Here is a 24,789-nt window from a genome sequence, read left to right as displayed (position 1 = left end):
ATTTATAATCATCCTCTTTTACTAGAAACCAATTAGAATACAAAGCATTTCCCAGAGACCTCCAGGAGTTGCTTTCAATGAACAATACATGGAAAAGCCTGGGCCACTAACATTAGGCTTATGTCCAACTTCCTTCCTGCACATCCTCTTAAATAGAGGGTTGACGTGATGGCCCCAGGCTCCTCGGCAGGTAGGATACTCAGATGACCTTGGATGCTCGTACTCCTTCCAGAGCATGAAGAAGAAAATGACCGTAAAGCAGCTGGTCCTTTTATGAAACTTGTCTTTAAGGGGCGAAAAAGGCATGAAAATTTGTTCATATTGGGATCTTTTGGCCTTTAGACAAGACAATTTCCAAGTGGCATTGCGAGGCTGGCATGCCATCAATTTGATGTCCTTACAACCACCCCCATCCCTGAGGCAGGACAATGAGAACTCACATTCAGCCTAATGGCCTTGAGACCCTGAGGGATCTTTGCTCTTCACTGATTGTTCAACTAAATTTACTCTCCAGGAGTCACTAATGTAGCTATGAAGAACAGTACATTGTATAGTAATTGCCTTCAAAGACTGAACCAAGGAGGCTTTTCTGTCTAATCCCAAAGGTAAAAAGAAAGAGATGAAGCAGATCTTCCCTATTTCCTGATCAGTCCAGGCCTCCTGGACTTGGAATCGTTTCACCTGTGCCTCTGATGTTCAGGAAAGGGTGATGTGTCCTTTCATGTTGCCGGGCTGCCCCCACTCCTGAAATACTTGGAAAAATCCATGTCATCAACAGAATAATATCCTAACAAATAAACCAGGACCCACCCACCTCAAGGTAGCTGAGGATGCAGTATTTCTGGGCTCCGTCCAGCCCGCAGGTAGAAGAAGCCGTGAGCTGTGCGCTGCGACCCACCAGGAGATCACCGGTGGTGGGGTGACAGGAGCCCCTTTTGCATTCATCGTGGGCTTTCGTGTAACTGAACAACCCTTGAACACAACAGACACGTCTAAGGGTAGCAAAAGGCTTAAAGAAGCAACCGGTTAAGTTGGAAAGTTAAGTCTTATTTATTTTTAAAATAAAAATTGATGCTGTTGTGCCCTTGGCCTAATGGAAATCTCTTAGCCTGCCAGGTTTACCATCTGTGTTCATGACTCCACCTGGGCCAGCCTGTAGCCAGTGACGGATGGACACAATTCATAAGGCTGGCACCACTAGCTCTGGCTGGGGGTAACTCTGTGGTGCGGTTTGTGCTCAGAACCTTTCATGGAGGAGGTTGAAGCCCCACTCCAGCTTGGACCATGTCCTGCTCCCACCTCCTCACTCTCTTACTCCTCAGAGTCTTCCCTCACTAAATCACTGACACATAAATCCCTGTCTCAGGCTCTGCATGGAGGAAACCTACCTTGAGACAGCCTGTACGTACTAGAAATTTTATAATTTCTAGTTATGCACATTATGACAATAATGTGCATAGACACCAAGAAGGAAAATCTTAATCTAGCCTCTTATACCTATTGTTCCAACCTGTACAAAGTCAATCAGAGAATTTAAGAAATCCTTGGGAAACAACTTTCTCTTAAAACAGGTAAACTCAACTGACCCCCTTTATAACCTGGATTGCTGGGTTTGGATTCACCATGGAACAAATCATGCTCCTTTGGGATATTGTGAGAGATGGAGTTCCAGACCCACGCAAAAATGCCCAACTGATTTTTGAGGCACCAAGGCAGTTCAAAGGAGGAAGGCTAGCCTTTCAACAAATAGGGCTGGAGGAACAGGACACCCACAGACAAGGAAATGAACTGTAACCAATACCTTGCACCTTATACAAATATTAACACAAAATGGGCCTGGACTTCAGTGTAACATATAAAACTATAAAGCTATAAAACTATAACACATGGGAGAGAGTCTTTGAGACTTAGGACTAGGTGAAGATTTTTAGGATTGACAACAAGAGCATGATCCATCCAAGGAAAAATCGATAAATTGGACCTCATCAAAATGAAAATTTTGCAAATTACACTGAATGAAAAAAGCCAATTAAAAGGTTATGTACTGCATGGCTCCATTTCTTGAAAGACAGATTTATAGAGATGGAGAACAGATTTGTGGTTATCAGGGATTAGGGAGGTAGGGAGGAGGGTGTGGACAGAAAAGGGTCATACTAGGGCTCCTTGAGGGTAATGGAGCTGTTCGGAATCTTCAGTGATCGTCTCGGGAATAAAACTGCATAGAATTTAATACACACACATGAGTGGGGGTAAAACTGATACAATCTGAATAAGGTCACTTGACTATAACACTGTCAATTTCATTGTCAATTTCTTCATGGGGGGGGACATGGGGGGTGGGATGGGGGGGTTACCATTGTGGGAAACTAGGTGAAAGGCCTATGGGCTCTTTCTGTATTATTTTGTACAACTGCATGAGAACCTATAATAATCTCAAAATAAAAAGTGCAAAAGCCCACAGAATCCTCTGCCCCTTCAAAATCACCCCATCAGCCTCTGGACAGTAAATCAAGTAAACTGTACACTCTACAATAATATGCACATACATGGCCTGTTCTAGCTGCTCTTCTATACTTTTCCCTTGAGACATAGAGATTTATGTCAAGCCCTGATTCCAGCAGACAGGAGAGGGATGGGCATAAAATGGAAAATCATTCCCATACTGTGGAATAAGCTTGGTTTCTCTCCAGCTTTCTCAACTGTAAAACAATAAGAATTTTTTTATGCTCTTGTTTTGCATTGAAAAATCCATTGCAGGGGTTTCTTCCCTTCAACTTTCCCACCAAAAATAGAAGCTATTGAAAAGTAGTGTTTTCTTTCTCTTAGGTCCACATTTCCCAAATAAACTATTCTTTTCATCTGGTCATTTTGTGATTATTATCAGACATTAATACACAGATCACAGTTCTATAGCTAAGAATATGACACATAATGTCTCCTTCCATGCGGGTTACCAGATCCCCCTTTGGACAAGGAATTTTCTGTCTTCACTCTCATTGCAAAATTACTCTGATTCCAAAGCAAAGACACAACAGTGCTTTCTCCTTCTTGAAGATAGATACGTGCAGAAAGTTAGCACCGTTGCATACTTTTGTTTCATTGTATAATAAATGATCCTAGGTTGGTTAACATGGATTTTTTTTTCCTTTTATTCACCCAATAACCCAAACCCAGATCTCCTTTTATCTGTAGGATAAATTACCAATCAGAAGTTTGGACTCCCAAAGACAGAGGCTTTTAAAGACAAGGTCAGATTTAAAAATCTCTGCTAATGCTGCTACGTGTGGATTAGCTAAGACTTCCCTTCCAGGGATTTATTCTTCTAGACAAGTTCCGTCCTGAATTCTTTTATTGGAATTGCTGCCTTAGAGGTTTAACATGTTTTTATAACTTGACTTGGCCTAACTTGTTTTGATCAGATGTGTACTTTTCAGAAATAAAAGTATCCCAGGACTTAGGGAAATTGAACTATTATTCTTGTAATAGTCTAAATGCAAATATGAATTTCTGGCCTCAAATACTTGGCAAAAAGTGGCTAGCAACATAAGCAGTTAAAGCTTCATGCCTGAACAGAGACAGCCTTAGCAATACCCTTCTTGAGTTGAAATTTTCAACTGCCAGATTATCCCATTAGCAACAGGTTGGAATTGATTCAGAGAATAAAGATCCTTATGTCTTTAGAGAATCAATGCATTCCTCAAAAACAACATGCATTTTGAAGATAGGATCTGGTTAAACATGAACTTAGAAGAGACCTGGTCATTTAAAGAAAATGCACAGCTCCATAAAGCATCATTTTGTAGAAATGACAGTTATTATATAATCTCTCATTTTGTATGTTGTTCTCATTCTCTTAAACACGTGGGATGTTTTCATATACTTTAGAGTTCACGTTGGAGTTTAAAGGCTGTAAAAATACACACACATTACTTACTTTGGGTAAAAAAACTTACAAAGAATGTGTGTTAGGTAAGTTCTGTACTTTGTTTCTAGTTCCTAAAACCTGGTCAATGCGCATATTAGGATTCTTTCTCTGAATCTTCCTTAGTCAGAAGGCAAGACTAAGTGCTTAAGCAGGCTCCAGTTCTTATAGAAATGCCTGTGGTTGAACTACAAACCAGAAAATGCCCAAGCTGATGATATGGTTCGTAGTTTGACTACAGGCAATCTTAGAGATTTGGGTTAGATCAGGGTAAGCTTACAGTTGGAAACCCAGGATCTACTGTAGTGAGGTCTTTTCTTTTTTTCTTTCTCAAGATTTTTTTTAAAGATTTATTTATTTGACAGACAGAGATCACAATTAGGCAGAGAGGCAGGCAGAGAGAGAGAGAGAGAGAAGGAAGTAGGCTCCCTGCCAAGCGGAGAGCCCAATGTGGGGCTTGATCCCAGGACCCTGGGATCATGATCTGAGCTGAAGGCAGAGGCTTGAACCCACTGTGACACCCAGGAGCCCCCTCAAGACTTTTTTTTTTTAAGTAATTTCTACACCCAACGTGGGGCTCAAACTTACAACCCCAAAATCAAGAACGGCACATTCCCGCCACTGAGCCACCCACATGCCACGAGGTCCTTTTCTGCCCAAGCTAATTTGGTTTTGAAGATCTTTCATCCTAGAGAAAGGTCTCCTGATGGAGAAGGGGTCTCTGAGCAACCGTGCTGTGGTTTAGGATTTTGGCAAGGTGTGGGGAAGTCATCCTATATGGAGGTTCAGCGATCCACAGTGCTTGCTTCTGATTTTGCACGCGAGTTTAGTCCCAAAAAGAGCACCCGAGGCAGATGTAGAGGGAAACAGCTCTTTTCTGACCGTCTGAGGCCAGAACTAAATTTCATTGTCCTGGGGAGAGGCAGTGTAAAAGTCTCTGCTCCCAGCAATTTGTGGCTCATCTCCCCAAGGCAGAGAATTTCCAAAAGAGAACAAATGAGCATTTCCTTCTTCGAGCTGTTCTTCCCTCCACCACCAGCAAATCTAACTGGGAGATTGCCTTGGGGTTTGGGAATATCAACATTAAAACATGAGATTCTTCGTTGCTGCCATGAAGAAATTGAGCATGAATCTTTGAAAAGAAGATTCTAAGCAATTTAGTTAGCACTTAGTAACTAGAAGCAAAGCTATTACAGAAAAGTCAGGATCAAAGAGCGTAATTGTTGGAAACATCCTCTCTATGACTAAAGTAAATTATTCTCAGTTTATTAAAGATGGCAGAGGCGTGGAGGATTTGGCCCTTCAGCGGAAAGCTGCTGCTGCTGCTTACTCAGAAGAGGGAATTTTGCCTGTAAATTCTTCACAAGACCTCATTACTGGGACAAGTGCTACATTCAAATGGGCCTCTATTTAAAAATTAAAATGCACTCTACTTGTAAAGAATCTAAAGTATTTTTACTTTCCTCAGTATCTTACTTATCTGCTGATAGTAATATTCCATTAAAGTTTGTTGAAATGGCTATGTGTGTACTATGTGTGGAATTTTCTAGTTACTGGTGGCAATTACGCAACAGAAGAACCATGAGAGCATACAGAACAGAAAAAAAGAGGTGGATATGTTTTTAAAAATCTTTACTAAATATTTCAGGACAATTCAGTAAAAGAAGAGAATGGATTCTGACCACTAATACTCACCAAGGTGCAAAAAAAAGGCCAGTTGAAATTGCATTCTTTTGTTAGGAGCTGATTAAATTCAATTTTGCTAGGGTAAAAAAAAAGAAAAGAGGTTAAAGTCAGTCACTGACAGAATCAATAATTGCCATTGATTTTCAATGATTTGAAAATTTGACGATTCTTTAGGGGCACAAAATATCTACAGTGTCCAAGTTCTTAAAAAGTAGGAGTATATAAAATTTTTACCCAATATTTGTTTTCTATTTTCTTGAATTCAAAGAATACAATAGTTTGTAGGAGCTAATATGAAACAAATATGATTTCCTTTGCATATTTTTATTTTAACCTATTTTTGCCCTTTTATTGTTTAGAAAACATTTTTTAATTATGCAATCAAGATGTACTCATTCTTGAAAAAGTAGAAAAATCAGACAGGCAAAGTGAAGGAATTATTATCCCCACAGAGACACCCAGAGACACCACCCAGAGACAGCGGTTAATATCTTGCTATGTGTTTTTCCATAGTGCTTCCCTTTCACATAAGAATTTTTAAAAAATGATAACATACTGTATGCTTGTTTCAATCAATGCATCTCAGACATCTCTCTGTGCCAGCAAATATAATTTTACATCAGTAATTTTTCAGCCTAGTGAAGGACAACAGGATCACCTGGGGGCTTCCATAAACCAAACCTGTATCCCCGTTTGCAGATTCAGCTATGTCCCTCTGGATGGAGCGCACCCCCAAGTCACTCTGTGGGGAAGCCTGAGAGAGATGGGCATATACCAGCCTGGTGGGGTTGGGAGGAGAGGAGGTAAAATGCTCTCCTGCACCAGTATTTTTAAATTACTGGACAGTATTCCTCTGAAGGCAGGAACCAGAATTAATTTAACGAATCTCCTCTTGGTTGATGTGTGCTTTGTTTCTAGTATTTTCCTATTGTAGGTATTTTTGCTAAATCTTTCTTCACATCCTGAATTTTCCCCAGGATATATTAAGTGGAGTGGGAAGAATGGATCAAAGAGCATGTGTGGTTTGGGTGTCTGTGTGCACGCAAACATATGTGTCTAAGTCAAGAGTACACACACACATGCATACATACATACTACATGTATGTAGCACGTGTGTGTATAAAGCTGATACTGCGAACGTGCCGTGTGGACATTTTGTCCCAGTGCACACTCACCGACAGCCCATGAGAACAGTTGCTCACTTGTGACTTTCCCAACAGGGAGTATTATGAATTTTTAAAGATTTGTCCATTTAAAGAGCAAAAAATTCTACCTCATTGTCATTGTTTTAATGTTTCTATTTAGATAGTAGTGAGTATAAAAATGCTTTTCCATGTATTTACAGGAGAGAATTAATTTTGTGCTTCGATCTTTCCAGGCTTTTCCTAGAGAATTTTTTGTGTTCCTCCCTGCCCACGCTCTGAGTCCCGCTAACCTGATGTGCCAGGCTTTCTGCTCTCCGAACCCTCCTCTCATGCTCTTCGCTTTGCCTTGAATGCCACCCTCCTAAACTCAAGCACCAGCCTCCTTATGAAGTCTTTTGTTTAATTGCCTGATTTTAGGGGAATTCCCTTCTGTGACCCAAGCTCTTCCCCCAGCCTGGGCTTCACCTGGACCTTCCGATGTCCTAAGATGAGTCACTGGGAAGCACTGCCCTCCGCAGCATCTCTGACTGAAGATGGGTCCTATTCCTCATACAAGCCTGCGATTCTGGACTGCTCCCTGCGTACAAAACCTTTTCAAGACCTCCAGGAGAATCCAGAATGGAGCCTTCAGGAGGTCCCTTCTGTACGGGAAAACCCGAGTGCTTTTCCTGGGTGGTGCGTCTTCTTGTCGCCTTTTCCCCAGTCAGGGCGTGTGGCTTGGGCCCCTCCCTCAGCTTCACTCTTGATACTGTGAAATCCCCGCCCTGATGTTGTCCTGGATTCAGAACCCCAGCGCACTTCATTTTGTCAGATGCAGGACAATTAACAATGTGGTTATCCTTCCAATAAGAATGGGCAGCACAAGTGAAGTGTGCAAGTTTTCTTCTCCATAACCAGAGAAATTAAGCTCGGTGAGATCATGATGCATGTGAAGAGCCTACAGTTCAGGGTTTGAAATGACCTAGGCTCAAGGTTGCTGAAAGCCGTGGAAATTACGCAGGAAATACCACGAGCATCCCTGCTTCTCTCCAGTGGGAAATCCACTCACGGCGCAGATTCCAAATCAAAACACTGTTCCCAGTTACAAACTGTGGGCTAAAGTCTCCCTCCCCTGGGAAGGTAGGAGGCACGCGAAGGGCATAATTCTAACCACCCAGGTTTAGAGAGAAAGGAGAAGACCTGCTGTGTTGACCACAGGCGCAAAAAGCTCGTGTGAAGGGAATGCCTTTGGAGACACAACCGTAAGAGATTCTTAATCACAGGAAACAAATGGAGGGTTGCTGGAGGGGTGGGGGTGGGGATGGGGTAATTGGTTGATAGACTGTGGGGAGGGTATGTATTGTAATGAGCACTGGGTGTTATATAAGACTGATGAATCACAGACCTGGACCCCTGAAATGAATAATATGTTATAAGTTAATTAATTGAATTTAAATTTAAAAAAGAAAAGGAAAAAAGAAAAGCAAGGGATGCCTTTGGTAGAGCACTTGGGGGGACAAATCTTTCTCAGTATCACCGTTCATCACACATCTGTGACGCAAATGAACTCCTGGGAATTTTGTCAGTTTCCTAAGTATCTTTAAGCAGCAGCAAAGATCATGATACAAGGAAGTGAACTTTGCAGCATGCATCTGCCAGGTTCCAGCCCAACCTTCCCCAAAGAAGAAAGAACTAGAAGAGGAACCGAAGCTAGACTAAAATAGGTACAATTCCCTTACTCATAATTGCTCAACGCACATCACCAGCTCCTCGGTGCAGAATTCCTAGGCTTATCGCCAGTTCCCCTGCTGGCTGAGCACCTCCACAGCCCTGGCCGCGGCAGCTCAGACACCCCCAGAAAGATTATTTTTTCATGACTTCTTTTTAAAAAGACTCATTTATTTTCTGAGACAGTACGCATAACATAAAATCTACCATCTTAATCATTTGGAAAGTGGTTAAATACATTCCTGTTGTTGGGCAAGCCAATCCCCAGAACTCTCTCCATCTAGCAAAACAGAAACTCTGGACCCGTGAAAGAGCTTGTCACTCTCCAGTCCCTGCAGCCCCTGGCAACCATCGATCCGGTTTCTGCCGCTATGATCTGACTACTCCAGGTACCTCCTACAGGGACAATCACACGGTATCCGTCTTTTTGTAACTGGCTCATTTCACTTAGTATACTACTTTCAGTGTTCACCCGTGCTGTGGCACATGTCAGATTTTCCTTCCTTTCTAAGGCTGAGTAATATTCCATTGTATATACCCGGGGAGATTTTTAAGCTATGGATGCTCAGTCGGAATGGCTGGAGTGGGACCCAGCTGTCAACGTGTCCACATTCTAGGTAATTCCAATAAGCAGGAAAGTGTGGGAGCCGCTGAGGGTTACCGTGACCCAACTTGCTTAGACCAGAATGTTGAGGGTCATCCTTGATCCCTCCCTCTCAGGCTTCCGAATCTAAATTTGATCTCCTCTCCTTAAACAGTTGTTCTCAATGTGTGGCCCGTGGTTTTAACGTGACCAGTTCATCCCAGTGTCCTTGGGATGCCCCTTGGTCTGGGCAAATTCTCAAAGTCGGTCACCCTCCTGGATCAGTGGTATCAGCGTCACCTGCAAGTGATCAGGCCCCGGCACAGACCCACCGATTCAGAAAGTCTAGGGATGGGGCCCAGCTCCGTAGGCTTTTACAAAGCCCGCCAGAGGAGGCTGAGGTATGCCCAAGTTTGAGAACTGCTGCTCATCAGTAACTCCTGGGTCTAAAGGCTGAAGACCAGAGCTGCTGCTGCTCCTGGGAACAGCCGTAACACCGCACGAGAACCTAATCTGTGCCGTGTGCATTCCCCGCTATCTGCCTGGCCGGGGGTGGGGGGGGCGGATCCCCCACTTAAGGCACTGCAGGTCCAGGCTGTGGTACTGGGGGGACAGAAGGGCACCCTTCACTGAGCTCTGCCTCAGCTAGACGTTCTTGTCCAGATGTGCCTGCTCTTCTTAGAGCTTGCTCCATGGAGGCCTTCTTTTTCTGGTTCTCTATATACCAAAGTGGTTCTTCCCATTCGACTAGCAGATTTTTATATTATTAATGAGCTTCCAGGGAGAAAACAGAAAAAACGAGAGTTCGCTTTCTTTCTTTCCTATATGAGGTCTCTCCTTTGGAAGGGTCCCTTCTCTCTGAGTGGGGGTACCCTCATCTCCATAGCACTTATGACCTCTTTTAAGGCATAAAGTATATTCTGCACTTTAGTTTTTGGTAACGTCTTGACTAAGATGATTCACGTATCATAAAATATACCCTTATGGTGGCTTTTAGTTTTTCACAGAGTTGTGTAGCCATAACCACTCGCTAACTTGAGAACATTTTCCTTACCCGGGTAAGAAATCCCATACTCTTGGCATTAACCACCACCCCTGCAACACCCCCCCCACACCCCCGCCATCTGCCTCTTCCTAAAGCCCCTGGAAACCATTATTCTATTTGCTCTCTCTGTGGATTTGCCTGTTCTGGATACTTTATGTAAATGAAATCATGCAACATATGGTCTTTTGTGACTGGCTTCTAGTGAGCAGAATATTTTCAAGGTTCACCCACATTGTAGCTGCTATCTGCACAAAAATCCCTTTTTATTGCTGAATAATATTCCATTATACGGATATACCACTTTGTTTAGCCATTCATCAGTTCATGGACGTTTTTCTCTACTTTTTGGCTATTATGAAGAATGCTGCTATGAACATTTATTGACAAGTTTTTATATGAATGTGTGTCTTTTCATTTCTTTGGGATAAGTGCATAATCATAGAAAAACACTCTGTTTCTTAAACAACTGTTATGACCTCATCTAAACATTCCTCATAGACTGTAAGCACTTGGAAGCCAACATTCATCTCCTTGTCCCCAGAGGTATGGAGAAAAATACCAAACACATTTGCCAACTTGAATGCCAACTGCATATGTAGCCTTCCACCTTGATTTTTATTACTGTCTCTCTCTTACGAACTTCACCTCATCTGTCCTGACTTGAAGGCTTTGACTGTGCCCTGGGCGGGGCCCATCCCTGCTGGGGCTGCTTTGGCCTTGTTTTCACGATCCCCATGACAAGTGCCAGTCCTGGGTGTTCCCTGATGAGGCCCTTTCTCTGCCTCTTCCCCCTCCACCTTATTCTGTGGCTTCTAGTTTCTGGTGTTCTCCGTGTTTCCATAGGTTTTTGCTTTCCAGAGTCCCAGTGTGAATCTAGAGGTGTCTTTAAACCTAAAGGTTTAAATCCTGTAACAAGAGGCACTTGGGAGATCTGTGGGGCTACAGATGTAACCACGATCCACACTCCCAATTTTGTTTTCATATCACAGCTGGAAGAAACTCTAAAAGAGCTCAGCCATTCCGAGTCCTTGTCTCCATTTAGAACTGATCTAGAACTTTGCTTAGGGAAACAATCCTGAATCACATCCTATGGAGGATTTATAGCTTTTCAGGTCAAAAGAACTGGCCTGGGGTGGAAGGCTCCACATGTGGGGGTCTACAGGGCCCAGTGGCGTGTTGGGTAGAAAATGGGCTGGGGTCCCAGGCTTCCTTTCCTCCAGGGGAGTAGTGGGAGTGGTCCCAAAGGAAGGCCAACATTGGGGTTTTAAATCCTTTAATCCAGCTATCTCTGAAATCCCTGAGGCCCAGGCTACAAAGAGGAGAGTTAATTCTGATGAATTTAGGCTACTAAAAATATACTCCCTGAAATGTCCAACAAAATGTGCCAAAGGGACTTCAATCATCCCCCATTTTCTTATTTCTCTGTGTCACTTTTCAATGGGTTCTTGGCATTCTGTTAAAATCAATTCATTCCTTCTATCTTCCCTCACTCCATCCTACCTCCTGAAATAGAAACTCATTCCTTCTCAGCGAAGGTGGATTATGGCTGATCCCTGTGATTACGCTGGAAAGGCTAAGGCCCAGATCAGCTTCCCTGCTTCTCCTGTGCACAGCGGGGTTCTCAGGATCCTTTTGCCCAGCAGAGAACACAAGGTCTGCGGACATTTGTGGTTGTCACACTGGGCAGGGGTATCTACTGACATCTAGTGGACAGAGGCCAGGGACAAGGCTGGAGAGTCTCCTACAGTGCACTGGGCAGCCCCATCCCCCTAAGGAAGGATTATCCAGCTCCAAATATCCATAGTGTCTTTAGTCAGGCTCTTGTCACCACACCCTTCATTTCCATAAGCTTCTTAGGTCTGGTCCTGCTCCCAGTGTTCTGTTTCCCATTTGAGATGATCTAAGTCCCAAGCTAGATGAGTGTTAGAGTAGAGAGTCTATTAACTTTCACAAAGTCTGATTTCTGAAAATCAGTCACTGTGAAACACACGGCTCTACAGAGCACATTTTTGGGCGCAGTGGTCATGTCCCCCATACTTCCTTCAGCAGGCTTTCTGCTTCATTGGTGCTGCTTTTCTGTTTGCTGTACCAGACCTGACCTTTCCGAAGCTTCCCAGAGGCCATATGCAATTTCTTTCTTGCTAAAGTCACTGGTGAGTTTAAGGGATATTTGTAAAAGTAATTGGAATGAAGAAAAATATATATCACCCCTTATTTGCAGAAAGAGCATGTAAATATATTTACAAAGGCACTGGATGCATTTTGGTGATAGTTCAGTGAATGCCGCGAGAGGACCCTGGTCCCAAACTATAGTAAGCGTCGCAATTAAACAGTGAAGTATGTAAAATTGACAATAACTAATTTCCCAGCATTGCTAATCGATTTTAATTTACTAACAATCACCATTATCTCATCTGCCTGCACTGGAAGGCTGTGCTCAAGGTGACAACTTGTCAAAGAGTTTCTTCTCTTTTTTTTTGTCAAAATGATGTGGAGGCAGGCAATAGATGGGGACACCAGGGACATTTAATGTCAAGCTGCCCAGGAGTGTCCAAACACTGCCCTAGGCAGAGTCACCGGTGCAAAGAGTGAGTGGGAAAAGCCTTTCTGCAGGTTTCCTTCTGCAAAGTGCACAGTAATCTTTAACACGGGGGACAATTATAATCCACATATTTGTACTAGCCCTTAATTCTTTTTCCAGCACACATTTTAAATGGGTTATTTTACACATTTGAAAATGACAGTTCTCATAGAAATCTTATGTTTAACTTTCCCTTATCTATGTAACACATTTTTTCCCTCCCACATTACATCAGGAATCATTAGATATTTCGACTGTGCTGCCTTAAATTGTGTCGCAGTGAGGAATGCAGAACATGAAGCTATAAAGCGCTCTTTCCCTTAAATTACAGCATACACCATACTTTCCTCAAAACTCACTACTTGCACGTACCTAAGATATTAACAATGCATTTTGAAGATACGGTTAGTTCTACACAATTGGAATGTTTTCCCAACTGTCCCAAGTTATAGCGCCATGGTAAAAATAACTATTCACCTAATACACAATTTAAATTGTGCAGCTGAACATTGCATCATTCGAAGCTTCCTTTAAAGAACAGAAAAGTTCAAGGCATTGGCTGCACCCCACTTGCCGCTAAGCACCCATTTTTCCCATTGGATATTGTACCGTGTGTACATGTCTTGTGTATATGTTATCTGATTATCATTCTGTGAAAGTAGTAAGTACACTCCATGCTCTGATATACTACACTCTATGCTGGCTCCCCTCATACACAACAAATTCTGAATTTGCTGATACCTTCACTTAATCCCCAAACTGCCAATGTGTCAGGGAGAGAGAAGACTCACCGGGACTTGCAAGGCTGTGTTGAGAGGCGCAGGCTGCAAACAGGGCGTGTAAAGGCACACCTGAAAGTGAGAGTCAATTTAAGCAGAAAACCTCTCCCCCGGAGGCACCTACAGGGAGGGGAAAGAAAAGATGAGAAATGTTCCCGAACCTGCCATAAAAGGTGATGCGTGAAGTTACTTGCCTTGGGTTTTGACTTGCCATATGCGCCTGCGCGCGCGCGCGCACACACACACACACACACACACACACACACACACACACACAAACACACCTTGTATACAGAGGCAAAGAGCTCTATTTTGCAGCAAACATTCTTCATTTACATGCCAGACTTCTGAAAGCAAAGGCTGGGAGGAGTTGAATCAGGGTTACAACAACAAACTGCAACTATCTTACCAAATTTGTAACTAACGTTACAGCTTCCCCTTAGCTGCTGCTGCAGCGGGAAATTAAGAAGGAAGACTCCAGGGGCACTTGGGTGGCTCAGTGGATTAAGCCTCTTCCTTCGGCTCAGGTCATGATCTCAGGGTCCTGAGATGGAGCCCGGTATCGGGCTCTCTGCTCAGCAGGGAGCCTGCTTCCCCCCCTCTTTCTCTGCCTCCCTCTCTACCTACTTGTGATCTCTCTCTCTGTCAAATAAATAAATAAAATCTTTAAAAAAAAAAAAAGAAGACTCCAAGCCTCAGAGGCTCATACTGTGCCCCGCCAAGGAAGCGGGGCCCAGGCTTTCTTAAGGAATGAATTGTCCGCTCTAAATCTCTTCCTAGCAAAACTGTAGGCACATTGAAATACTTGCCGATAAGCATAATCCTACTTACCATCCTAATGGATTACAAAGTAAATCTCACCCTGCAGAAGAGTGGTTGATAAACACAACTTTTTATTGTTCACTAACTTGTATAGTCTTTTGCTTGCCCATCGGGCTTTGCCTTCAGATACCAGGCTTCTGGTGCTTTGGAGAAAACAATCTGTGTCTGATGAAAGAAAGAGCGAGACAAGAGCGAGACAGTCCGCGGAATACTTTGGCTCCTAGAATTTGGGTAGTAAACTTACTCTCTACAAATGCAACATTAAGACAAAATTAACTAACCCATTTCACTGACTTATACCGGCATCTGTCAAAGAGACGACATGGCAGAGAAGGTCAGTCTTTCCACATCCACTCAGCCTTGAAAATCGTCTCTTTCTACCTTTATCCAGATACTTGGGTAGCACACGCTCTGCTATGAAAATTCTGGAAACACTGTCCTGTACCTCCCAGGTTGGGAGTGATCGGCTTGGTTGCTCCATTATTTAATTGGATTTGACTATGTCGGTGAGTCATTAAGCAAACAATGTTTATGTTGTTACATACCAGAGATAAAACAAAACATTCCTGTCTCCTACCTTCCCCTTAAACCGTCGGTGTTTCCCCTGGGCTTTATCACCTGAGCAGTCTGTGTATTCCTCCCGTAAATTCATTCAGAGGGTTTCAGGGCTTGAACCCCTTCTTTATCTCCAACCCCACCTACTTCCTGAGCTTTGGTTCCATGCTCCCACCTGCCTACTGACACCTCTCTCTGGGTGACTCACCAGCACCTCAAACCTAAGACTTTCACAGTTGAAGTCTTCTGCTGTTCCAACCCCTCCCTCTTCCTCATCTTCCTACCTTCTCAGTTAATGGTGCCTTTATCCAGTCTTTTGTCCAAGCTGGGAACCTCAGCTGTGCTGAATTCCATGCCCCCTCCTTCCATTGCCCTGAGACATAAAATCACACTCTCTGAGCGCAGCCTGGGGTCCAGTGACGAACAAGGACACTTGTTCCTCTGCTTCCCCCAAAGTTCCTGTGGTTTCCCCCTCAGCACAGACGCGTTTGATGGCCCGTGGCACTGTTAGTGACTTCCCTTGGGCCTTGGCTTGCTGGCACTGGGACACCGTCCTGTCCTCTTAGAGGGCGATTGTGGGGCTCACACTGGATCTCAGAGCATCACCAACGGGAGGACTTAAAGGCTCTGTCCTCACGGGGCTTCCTTCAGGTTCCTGTCCACTTGGAACAGTCCCTGCGACCCACTGTTTACCCCCACCCTCACCCCCGCCCCTGGATTGTCAGTCAGCAGGTCGAAACTTTCACTTGCTTTACTCTTAAGATCCTGTCTAGTAGGGTGCAGGAAGGTGGGGGTGCTGGGGGAAGAAGGCTAAATATTACTGACTGGATTGTTTCATTTTGCTTACAAAGAGCAAATTTAATTAATCTCGTGGCCAGGTCTTGATGACCAAAACAGAGTTATGTCTGCCTCAATCACTCAAAGCAGAACATTTTGAAACATTACATTTTTGGTTGGACGAAAATTTTGGAAGGTGACTCTTCCCGAGAATGATCTGATAATATTATGAAGGAAAACTCCCAAATGCTGCTAAGTCAGCTGTTTTTCTGCACTTTTTCTTTCTTTAGCCTTACCTCGATGTATTCGTTGGGCTGTCATCACTTCTGACAGGTTCTGTTGCCTATATTTTTTTAAATTTAAGTAATTTATTTAAAGAGTGTGCACGCACACGCAGGAGCTGGGGGGAGGGGCAGAGGGAGAGGATCCCAATGAGACTCCCCGCTGAGCACGGAGCCCAACCCCCCAGGGGGGTGGGCGGGGCTAGATTTCAGGACTCTGAACCCAGAGTCAGACCCTCCCTGGATCCACTGAGCCACCCAGGCGCCCCACTGTTGCCCAAATTTTATCCTTGCATCTTCTGAGCCAGTCATCCTCGTCGTCACCAGAGAACACAGATTTAGACTTGTGGGTTCTTTGCTGACAGACCCTCACTGGCTGCCTTTCACTTACAGGATCCACGTTTCTTTAGCGTGGGGCAGGACAAAACGGGTTTACGGTCTGGCCCCAACACCGCTTTCTGCCGTGCGTGCTGGAGAGCGAGGCTCTGCTCACTCTGGACACATCATGCACTCGGGTGACTCCGGCCATTCCCTCCTGTGTGACACCGTTCTCCCCTCTCCACTTTTCCTTTAGCTGCCACTTTCTATAAAGCTTTTCTAGAGCCCTCCGGGGAGAGCAGGCTGTTCTCGCTTTAGAAGCACAACCATATGCTGCTGGCAGCCTCCCCCTCATTCCTCTGAGCAAGGTCAAGGACCACAGAGAGGACCATCCTTATTGCTCTGCCTCTGACTCAGTGGCTGGGCTCTCCTGTTTCCCTTGCCCAGAAGCCAGGGGCTCAGTCCCAGCAGATAAAGTCCTGTGTACCCTGGGATCTTCATCATCCACTGACTCAAGGTCCACTGCTCTGGGGCCTCGTGCTGAGTGTTCTAATGGCCACCAGGGGCAGCACTTTTGACGTGCAATGCACACTTCCCTTCCACCTGTGTTGGCCTGTTCTGTACGGCTGGGCTTCTGTCTCGGGTCCCTTTAAGCATCCGACTCTTGATTTTGGCTCAGGTCATGATATCAGGGTCGTGAGACTGAGCCCCGCGTTGGGGTCCGTGTCCAGTGGGGAATCTGCTGGAGATTCTCTCTCTCCCTCTGCCCCTCCCTCCACTCCTGCGTGCGCTCTCCCTCCCTCTCTCAAATTAAAAAAAGAAGCTGCTCTCTTACTCTTCGAGGAGAGAACAAACATGGTTACCGGAGGGGAGGTGGGTGGAGTATGGGCTAAACAGGTGTTGGGGCTTAAGGAGTACATCGTGATGATCACCAGGTGTTGTATGGACCTTTCGAATCGCTCTATTGTACACCTGAAACTAACATTACACCGTATGTTAACTAGCTGGACTTTAAATGAAAACTTGAAGAAAAAGAAGCTGCTCTCTTGGCTGGTCTTTGTAGCTAAGAGAGCCTGTCATGTACCCTTCTGTGATGAATTCCCTCGGGCATGACCTTCCACCCTCACAGGTGTTTTGACCAGGGATTTAAACTATACCACACAGTATTCCCAAATGCCAGGCTGCGTGCAGGGCACACAGTATGAGTGAGTGAGGCGTTATTAAGCTGCAAAAACTGCTAACAAATTATATGGAGACACCTTTACATCAGAAAAATCGAAACCCCTGAATTTAGGTTTGGAACTTATGGTCTAATATTTGGGGCCATGGGATCTGAACTGCTTTCTGTTGGATTTTTAGCAGGCATGATAAGTTAGCTGAGTGGATGGCACAGAAAAATCATCCAAGGGAATTTGCATTGAGTAAAACATTCAAGGCGAGAGAGCGACAATTTTCTCTAGTGTCTAGTAACTTAGAATGGCAGGGAAATTCTTCCCGCCCTCATAACGCCCTGTGGTAATTTAAAGCAACTGTTATTTCTCCCATCAGTCACGGTCTGCCTCTTCCACAAAATGTCATTCTCTTTTGTTTCATTTTTTTTTTTCTTCCTCATTTCTTAGACTTCCTTTGTTTCCCCCTCTTAGAGCTTCTCCTTTTCTCTGAAGCCAATCCAAATTGCCAGGGATAAGGCAGGAATATCTTGTTCCCTGTTTTGTTTATTCATTTTTTTCTGGTTCATGCTTCTGTCGTCATTTTCAGGCAGCTTGATACTTACCAGCTGTTACATGTGCTGAACTCCAGGGGCTTTTTTCTTAGAAATGAGGGAGCCAAACTCACCCCAATCTACTTCCAGGGGATCAGGTGCAATATTTTCTTCTTGCTTTTCAGTGCTCTGTCAAGTCCCGACTCTTTGGGATCGCCTTAACTGTCAACATCTTCTGTTTGCCTTGTGAGCGGCCAAGTACAAACATTGTAGGAATTACAGGGGTAAATGGCTCCGGTCGCCATGTTTATTTCATTGTCCTACAAAGATCTCTAGGGCAAAAATGAAACTAAGACAGAGCCTGCAATTTTACTCAACTGTATATTAAAGAATCCATGATCCTTGGACTCTGCAGTGTCAGCTGGGTAAGCTTGCTGGTGGCTTGCAAAGACAACTTTGGGATTCCTACCAGTTCATCGAAGGCAATGGCTGTGAACTGAGCAACACCTGAGAATCTTTTTTTATACAATATCGACTAGTGCGAGAAAAGATTCAACCAACTTTCCTCCACCATTAATTTTATAGACCTGTAAGTGCTTTTAGAAGAGTTTACAAAGTTTCTTATCTGTTATTTCTGTGTTTCTATTTACTGCTGAACTTTAAATCGATGCCCTTTGTTTTTAACGGGTTCCCTTGAGGTCAGATTATGCGTTCACTTCGGACATCCTGGAAAGCAACTCCTAGAAGACTAGATGACTAAGCCCAGAGGAAACTTGCCGTCAAGAGATGCTGCATTAATTTGGTTCATGTGCTTCTACAAACCTTCAAGTTCCCCCAAGCAGTACGTGGCAGGGACCCAAACCCAGCATTTGGTTTTAGGCAGACACATCAGCAGGAGGTTTGGGTGAAACAGGGACTTTTCTGTTTGTTTGTTTGACTGGTTTTATTAGTCTAATACTATTTTTCCCTGTAGTCCTTTAATTTATTGTACAAAACATAAAGCCCTAGGGGTGCCTGAGTGGCTCAGTCAGTTAAGCGTCCAACTCTTGATTTCAGCTCAGGTCTTGACCTCAGGGCTGTGAGACTGAGCCCTGCACTGGGCTCTGTGCTGGGCATAGAGCCTGCTTAAGATTCTCTCTCTCCCTCTCCCTACACCCCTTCCCTCACCCCTACTCTTGCTCTCTCGAAAAAATAAAATAAAAACAAAGCCCTAGACACTAAATATGTATGCCTTTTTGTAAACTTCTGAATCCCATAAAAATATTTTGTCTTTTTTAAAAAAATATTTTATTTATTTATTTGACACACAGAGAGAGAGAGAGAGAGATCACAAGTAGGCAGAGAGGCAGGCAGAGAGAGGGGGAAGCAGGCTCACCGCTGAACAGAGAGCCCCATGCAGGGCTCCATCCCAGGACCCCGAGATCATGACCCGAGCCAAAGGCAGAGGGTTAACCCACTGAGCCACCCAGGCGCCCCATTTTTTTTCTTTTTGAAATACATAAATTTAAAGGGTTTGCTGCATTCTTGGGTAATTTCTATTGTACCTTGAGGGTGTTTCCCTGGATATTATTTATCTCCAGTTTTATAATGAAAATGGAAATGACCAATCACTCAGATTTCAGAAACTTGCTTTCAAATAACAGGTGACCAAGGCTATTCTTCTGATAAATTGGTGCCAGGTTCTTAGGATATCTGCCTTCATCTCAGAATGGCTTAATTATTTACCTCTTAGGATTAAGGCCAGGGTTAGAATGTTGTCAGCCAGGAGAGATTTTTCGAGAAAACTAATTTGCCCACTGAACCAAAAGTTCCATTAGTTAATCAGAAACAGTCTCAGAGTATAGATCTTAAGCAAAGATCTGACCTTTGGTTGTTTTCATTTCCAAGAAAACAATGTGTGCTCATTTACCCCATATCAGACAATATAAAGAATTATGGAAAAGAAACAAAATATCACCAGGAAGCCTAAATTTTCTTCAAATCATCACATTTTTCACTTTGTTTTTAATTAACTTTTTTAAGTGTAATGAACAAGCAGTGTTGTATTAGTTCCAGGTGTACAGTAGAGCGATTCAACAATTCTATACATTACTCACTGCTCACCACAAATGTACTCTCCATCTTCAATCACCTACTTCTCCCCATGCTTACCCATTTCCCCTCCAGTAACCATCAGTTTGTTCTCAAGTCTGTCTCTTCTATTTTTTGGTTAAGTTCCACATATAAGTGAAATCATATGCTATTTCTCTCTCTCTGGCTTATTTCCATTAGCTTTATATCCTTTAGATCCATCTGTGTTTTGGCAAATGGTAAGATTTCATTCTTTTTAATGATAGAGTAATATTCCAATATACCATATCTTCTTTATCCGTTCATCTATCAGTAGATACTAGTATTGCTTCCATAATTTGGTTATTGTAAATAATGCTGCTATAAACATGGTATGCGTGTATCCCTTTGAATTAGTGTTTTTTGTATTCTTTGGGTTCATACCCAGCAGTGGAATTACTGGATCATATGGCAATGCTATTTTTAATTTTTTTCAAAGATTTTATTTACTTATTTGACAGAGAGATCATAAGTAGGCAGAGAGGTAGGAAGAGAGGGAGGGGGAAGCAGCCTCCCTGCCGAGCAAGGAGTCCAATGCGGGACTCGATCCCAGCACCCTGTGGTCATGACCTGAGCTGAAGGCAGTGGCTTAACTGACTGAGCCACCCAGGCGTCCCATATATTTTTTTTTTTTTTGCAAATTATAGGAAGCAGGCGTCCCATATTTTTAATTTTTTGATGAACCTCCATACTGTTTTCACAGAGCCTACACCTGTTTGCATTCCCACCGACAGTGAATGGGGGGGGGTTCCTTTTTCTCCACATCCTGTCCAATGCTTGTTGTTTCTTGTGTTTTTTATTTTAGCCATTTTGACACCTGAGAGGTGATATCTCATTGTGGTCTTGATTTGCATTTCCCTGATGACTAGTTGTATTGAGCATCTTTTCATGTGTCTATTGGCTATAGGTATGTCTTCTTTGAAAAAATGTCTATTCAGATCCTGTGCCCATTTTTAATTCAATTATTTATTTTTTGGTGTTGAGTTGTAGAAGTTCTTTATATATTTTGGATACTCACTTCTACTGAATATATCATTTACAAAGATGTTCTCCCATTAATTAGGTTGCAATCTTGTTTTGTGGATGATTTCCTTCCCTGTGCAAAAGCTTTTTATTTTGGTATAGTCCCAATAGTTTATTCTTGTTTGTGTTTCTCTTGACTGAGGAGGAGACAGATCTAGGGAAAAAGTTGATATCAAAGAACTATGTTTTCTTCTAGGATTTTTATGGTTTCAAGTCTCACATATAGGTCTTCAATCCATCCTGAGTCTGTTTTTGTGTGTGGTGTAAGAAAGTGGGCTTGTTTCTTTCTTTTGCATGTGGCTGTCCAGTTTTCCCAGCACTATTTGTTGAAGAGGCTGTCCTTTTCCCCATTGTGTCTTCTTGCCTGCTTTGTCAAATGATTAATTGACCATATAGTTGTGGGTTTATTTCTGGGCTTTCTAGTCTGTTCCATTGATCTATGTGTCTATTTTTGTGTCAGTACCATACTGTTTTTTATTACTCCAGATTTGTAGTGTATTTTGAAATCTGGGATTGTGATACCTTCAGCTTTGTTCTTATTTCTCAATATCGCTTTGGCTATTTAGTGTCTTTTGTGGTTCCATACCAGTGTTAATATTTTTTGTTCTAGTTTTGTGAAAATTGTTGTTGGAATTTTGCTGAAGATTGCATATTAAATCTGTAGAATTGCTTTGGGTGGTATGGACTTTCGAACAATGTTGGTCTGCCCTATCCATAGGCATGGACTGTCTTTCCATTTGTTTGTAACAGCTTCGATGTCTTTCATCGGTGTTTTTATAGTTTTCAGTGTGTAGGTCTTTCATTCCTTTGGTTAAGTTTATTCCTAGATATTTTATTCTTTTGGTGCAGTGGTAAATGATAATGTTTTCTGAATTTCTCTTTCTTCTATTTCTTTACTAGTGTAAAGAAATTCAACAGATTTCTGTATATTAATTTTGCATTTTGCAACTTAACTGAGTTCATTTATCAGTTCTCCTAATTTTTTGGTGGAATCTTCAGGGTGTTCTATACATGGTATCATGCCATCTGTAAATAGCGACAGTTTTACTCTATCAATTTGGATGCCTTTTATTTCTTTTTCTTGTTTGAGTGCTGTGGCTAGGACTTCCAGTACTATGTTGAATGGAAATGTAAGAGTGGACATCCTTGTTTGTTCCTGACCTTAGAGGAGAAGATGAGAGTTTTCCCTATAGAGTATGATGTTAGCTGTGGGGTTTTTATGTATGGCCTTTATTATGTTGAGGTATGTCTCCTCTGAACCTACCTTGTTGAGATCTTTTGTCATGAACAGATGTTACACTTTGTCAAATGCTTTTTCTGCATCAATTGAGATGGTCATATAATTTTTATCCTTTCTTTTATTAATATCATGTATCATGTTGATTGATTTGCAAATATTGAACCTGTGACATCCCTGGAATAAATCCCACTTGATTATGGTGAAAGCCTAAAATTTTTAGTAAACATCATTCCAGATAACTCCCCCTCTCTCATTCTCTTATTCTTGCTTGCTCTGTCATCTCTCAGAAATAGACATAGGACAGACTGAAGGGCAGAAGCAAGTTCCAGACTCAGCAGTGTGGAATCTTAGCCTGATTTCTTTGGTTGCAAAACCATCAAAACTGGGAAATTTCACTAGGTATAATTTGCATGCCATACAGCACTTGTTTTAAGTGTGCAGTTCAATGCATTCAGTTGAACTCAAGCTATATGTGGGAGAAGTAAATAATAATAAAATAGTAGGGGACTTTAACATCCCACGTACATTAATGGACAGATCACCTAAATGGAAAATCAAGAAGGAAACAATGGCTTTCAGTGACACACTGGAACAGATAGATTTAACAGATATATTCAAACATTCCATCCTAAAACAGCAGACTATACATTCTTTTCAAGTGCACACAGAACATTCTCCAGAATAGGTCATACAGTAGCCCCACAAAATGCCTCAACAAATTCAAGATCAAAGTCATACTATGCATGTTTTCTGACCACAACACCATGACCACAAGAAAAAATTTGGGAAGACTTAAATATATACATGTTAAATAACATGCTACTAAACAATGAATGGGCCAACCAGGAAATAAAAAGAAGAAATTTAAAAGTACAAGGAAACAAATGAAAATGAAAACAGAATGATACAAAACTTTTTGGATGCAGCAAAATCAGTTCTAAGAGGGAATGTATAGCAATGCCTACCTCAAAAAGCAAGAAAAATCTTATTATTTTTTATTATTTTTTATTTTTTTTAAAGATTTTTATTTATTTATTTGACAGAGAGAGATCACAAGCAGGCAGAGAGGCAGGAAGAGAGAGAGGAGGAAGCAGGCTCCCCGCTGAGCAGAGAGCCCGATGCGGGGCTCCTTCCCAAGTCCCTGAGATCATGACCTGAGCCGAAGGCAGCGGCTTAACCCACTGAGCCACCCAGGCGCCCCAGCAAGAAAAATCTTAAATAAACAACCTAACTAGACCTAGAGGAGTTAGGAAAAGAACAACAAACTCTAAAACCAGCAGAAGAAAGGAAATAGTAAAAATTAAATACAGAAACTAAACAAACAAACAAGCAAACAAAAACAACAGAACAGATTAATGAAACCAGGAACTGCTTCTTTGAAAGAAGTCAATAACGTTTGTAAACCTCTGGCTGCCATACTCATCAAGGAAAAAAGAGAAAGGACTCAACAAAGTCACAAATAAGAGAGGAGAAAAAACTAAGACCACAGAAATACAGAAAATTATAAGAGAATATTATGAAAAACCATATGCCAGCAAAATGGACAGCCTCAAAGAAATGGATAAATTCCCAGAAACATATAAACTCCCATAAATGAAACAGGAAGAAATAGAGAATTTGAACAGACTGATAACCAGCAAAGAAGTTGACTCAGTAATCAAAGAACTCCCAATAAGCAAAAGTCCATGATCAGATGGCTGCACAGGCAAAGTCCACCAAACATTTAAAGAAGACTACCTATTCTTCTCAAACTGTTCCAAAAAATAAAAAAGGAAGGGAAACTTCAAATTCATTCTATGAGGCCAGCATTATGCAGATTACAAAACCAAAGACTCCACTAAAAAAGGAGAACTACAGGCCAATATCCCTCATGAACATAGATGCAAAAATCCTCAATAAAACACTAGGAAACTGAATTCAACAACACATTAAAAAAATCATTCACCACGATCAAGTGGGATTTATTCCTGGGTTACAAGGGTGGTTCAATATTCACAAAGCAATCAGTGTGATACATCACATCAATGAGAGAAAGGATAAGAACCATATGATTATTTCAACAGATGCAGAAAAAGGATATGACAAAGTGCAATATCCATTCATGATAAAAACCCTTGACAAAGTAGGTTTGGAGGGAACATACTTCAACATAATAAAGGCCATATATGGGAAAACTCACAGCTAGCTAGGATGTGGGGATCTTCATCCGCAATGGGGGAAAATTGAGAGCTTTTCATTAAGGTCAGAAATAAGAAAAAGATGTCCACTCTCACCACTTCTATTCAACATAGTACTGGAAGTCCTTCCCATAGCAATCAGACAACAAAAAGAAATAAAAGGCATCCAAGTTGGCAAGGAAAAAGTAAAGTTTCACTCTTTGCAGATGACATGATATGATATAGAGAAAACCCAAAAGATTCCATCAAAGAACTGCTAGAACTGATAAACAAATTTAGTAAAGTTACAGGATCAATGTGAAGAAACCCGTTGCACTTCTATACACCAATAATGAAG

At 42.4% G+C, this 24,789-nt stretch overlaps 1 protein-coding gene across 4 annotated transcripts in view; it reads right to left on the bottom strand.

The window, feature by feature from the left end:
• Positions 1–13,636, bottom strand: part of LAMB4 (laminin subunit beta 4) — a 100,535-nt gene extending 86,899 nt beyond the window's left edge. For 2 of the 4 annotated variants that reach the window (XM_047695850.1, XM_047695853.1), the window contains exons 1-4: positions 13,610–13,636; positions 13,461–13,520; positions 5,618–5,684; positions 815–972 (exon numbers count right to left, since the gene is read on the bottom strand). In XM_047695850.1, the coding sequence (XP_047551806.1) occupies positions 815–972; positions 5,618–5,651 (192 nt within the window). In that variant the 5' untranslated portion in view covers positions 5,652–5,684; positions 13,461–13,520; positions 13,610–13,636. Of the gene's footprint in view, positions 1–814; positions 973–5,617; positions 5,685–13,460; positions 13,546–13,609 lie in introns of those variants that run through there. The other 2 variants (XM_047695852.1, XM_047695851.1) reach the window with 2 other exon arrangements.
• Positions 13,637–24,789: the final 11,153 nt, after the last annotated feature.

Source organism: Lutra lutra, chromosome 11 (genome assembly GCF_902655055.1).
Source record: "Lutra lutra chromosome 11, mLutLut1.2, whole genome shotgun sequence".
NCBI classification, from domain to species: domain Eukaryota; kingdom Metazoa; phylum Chordata; class Mammalia; order Carnivora; family Mustelidae; genus Lutra; species Lutra lutra.
This window is presented reverse-complemented; position numbering and strand designations above follow the sequence as displayed.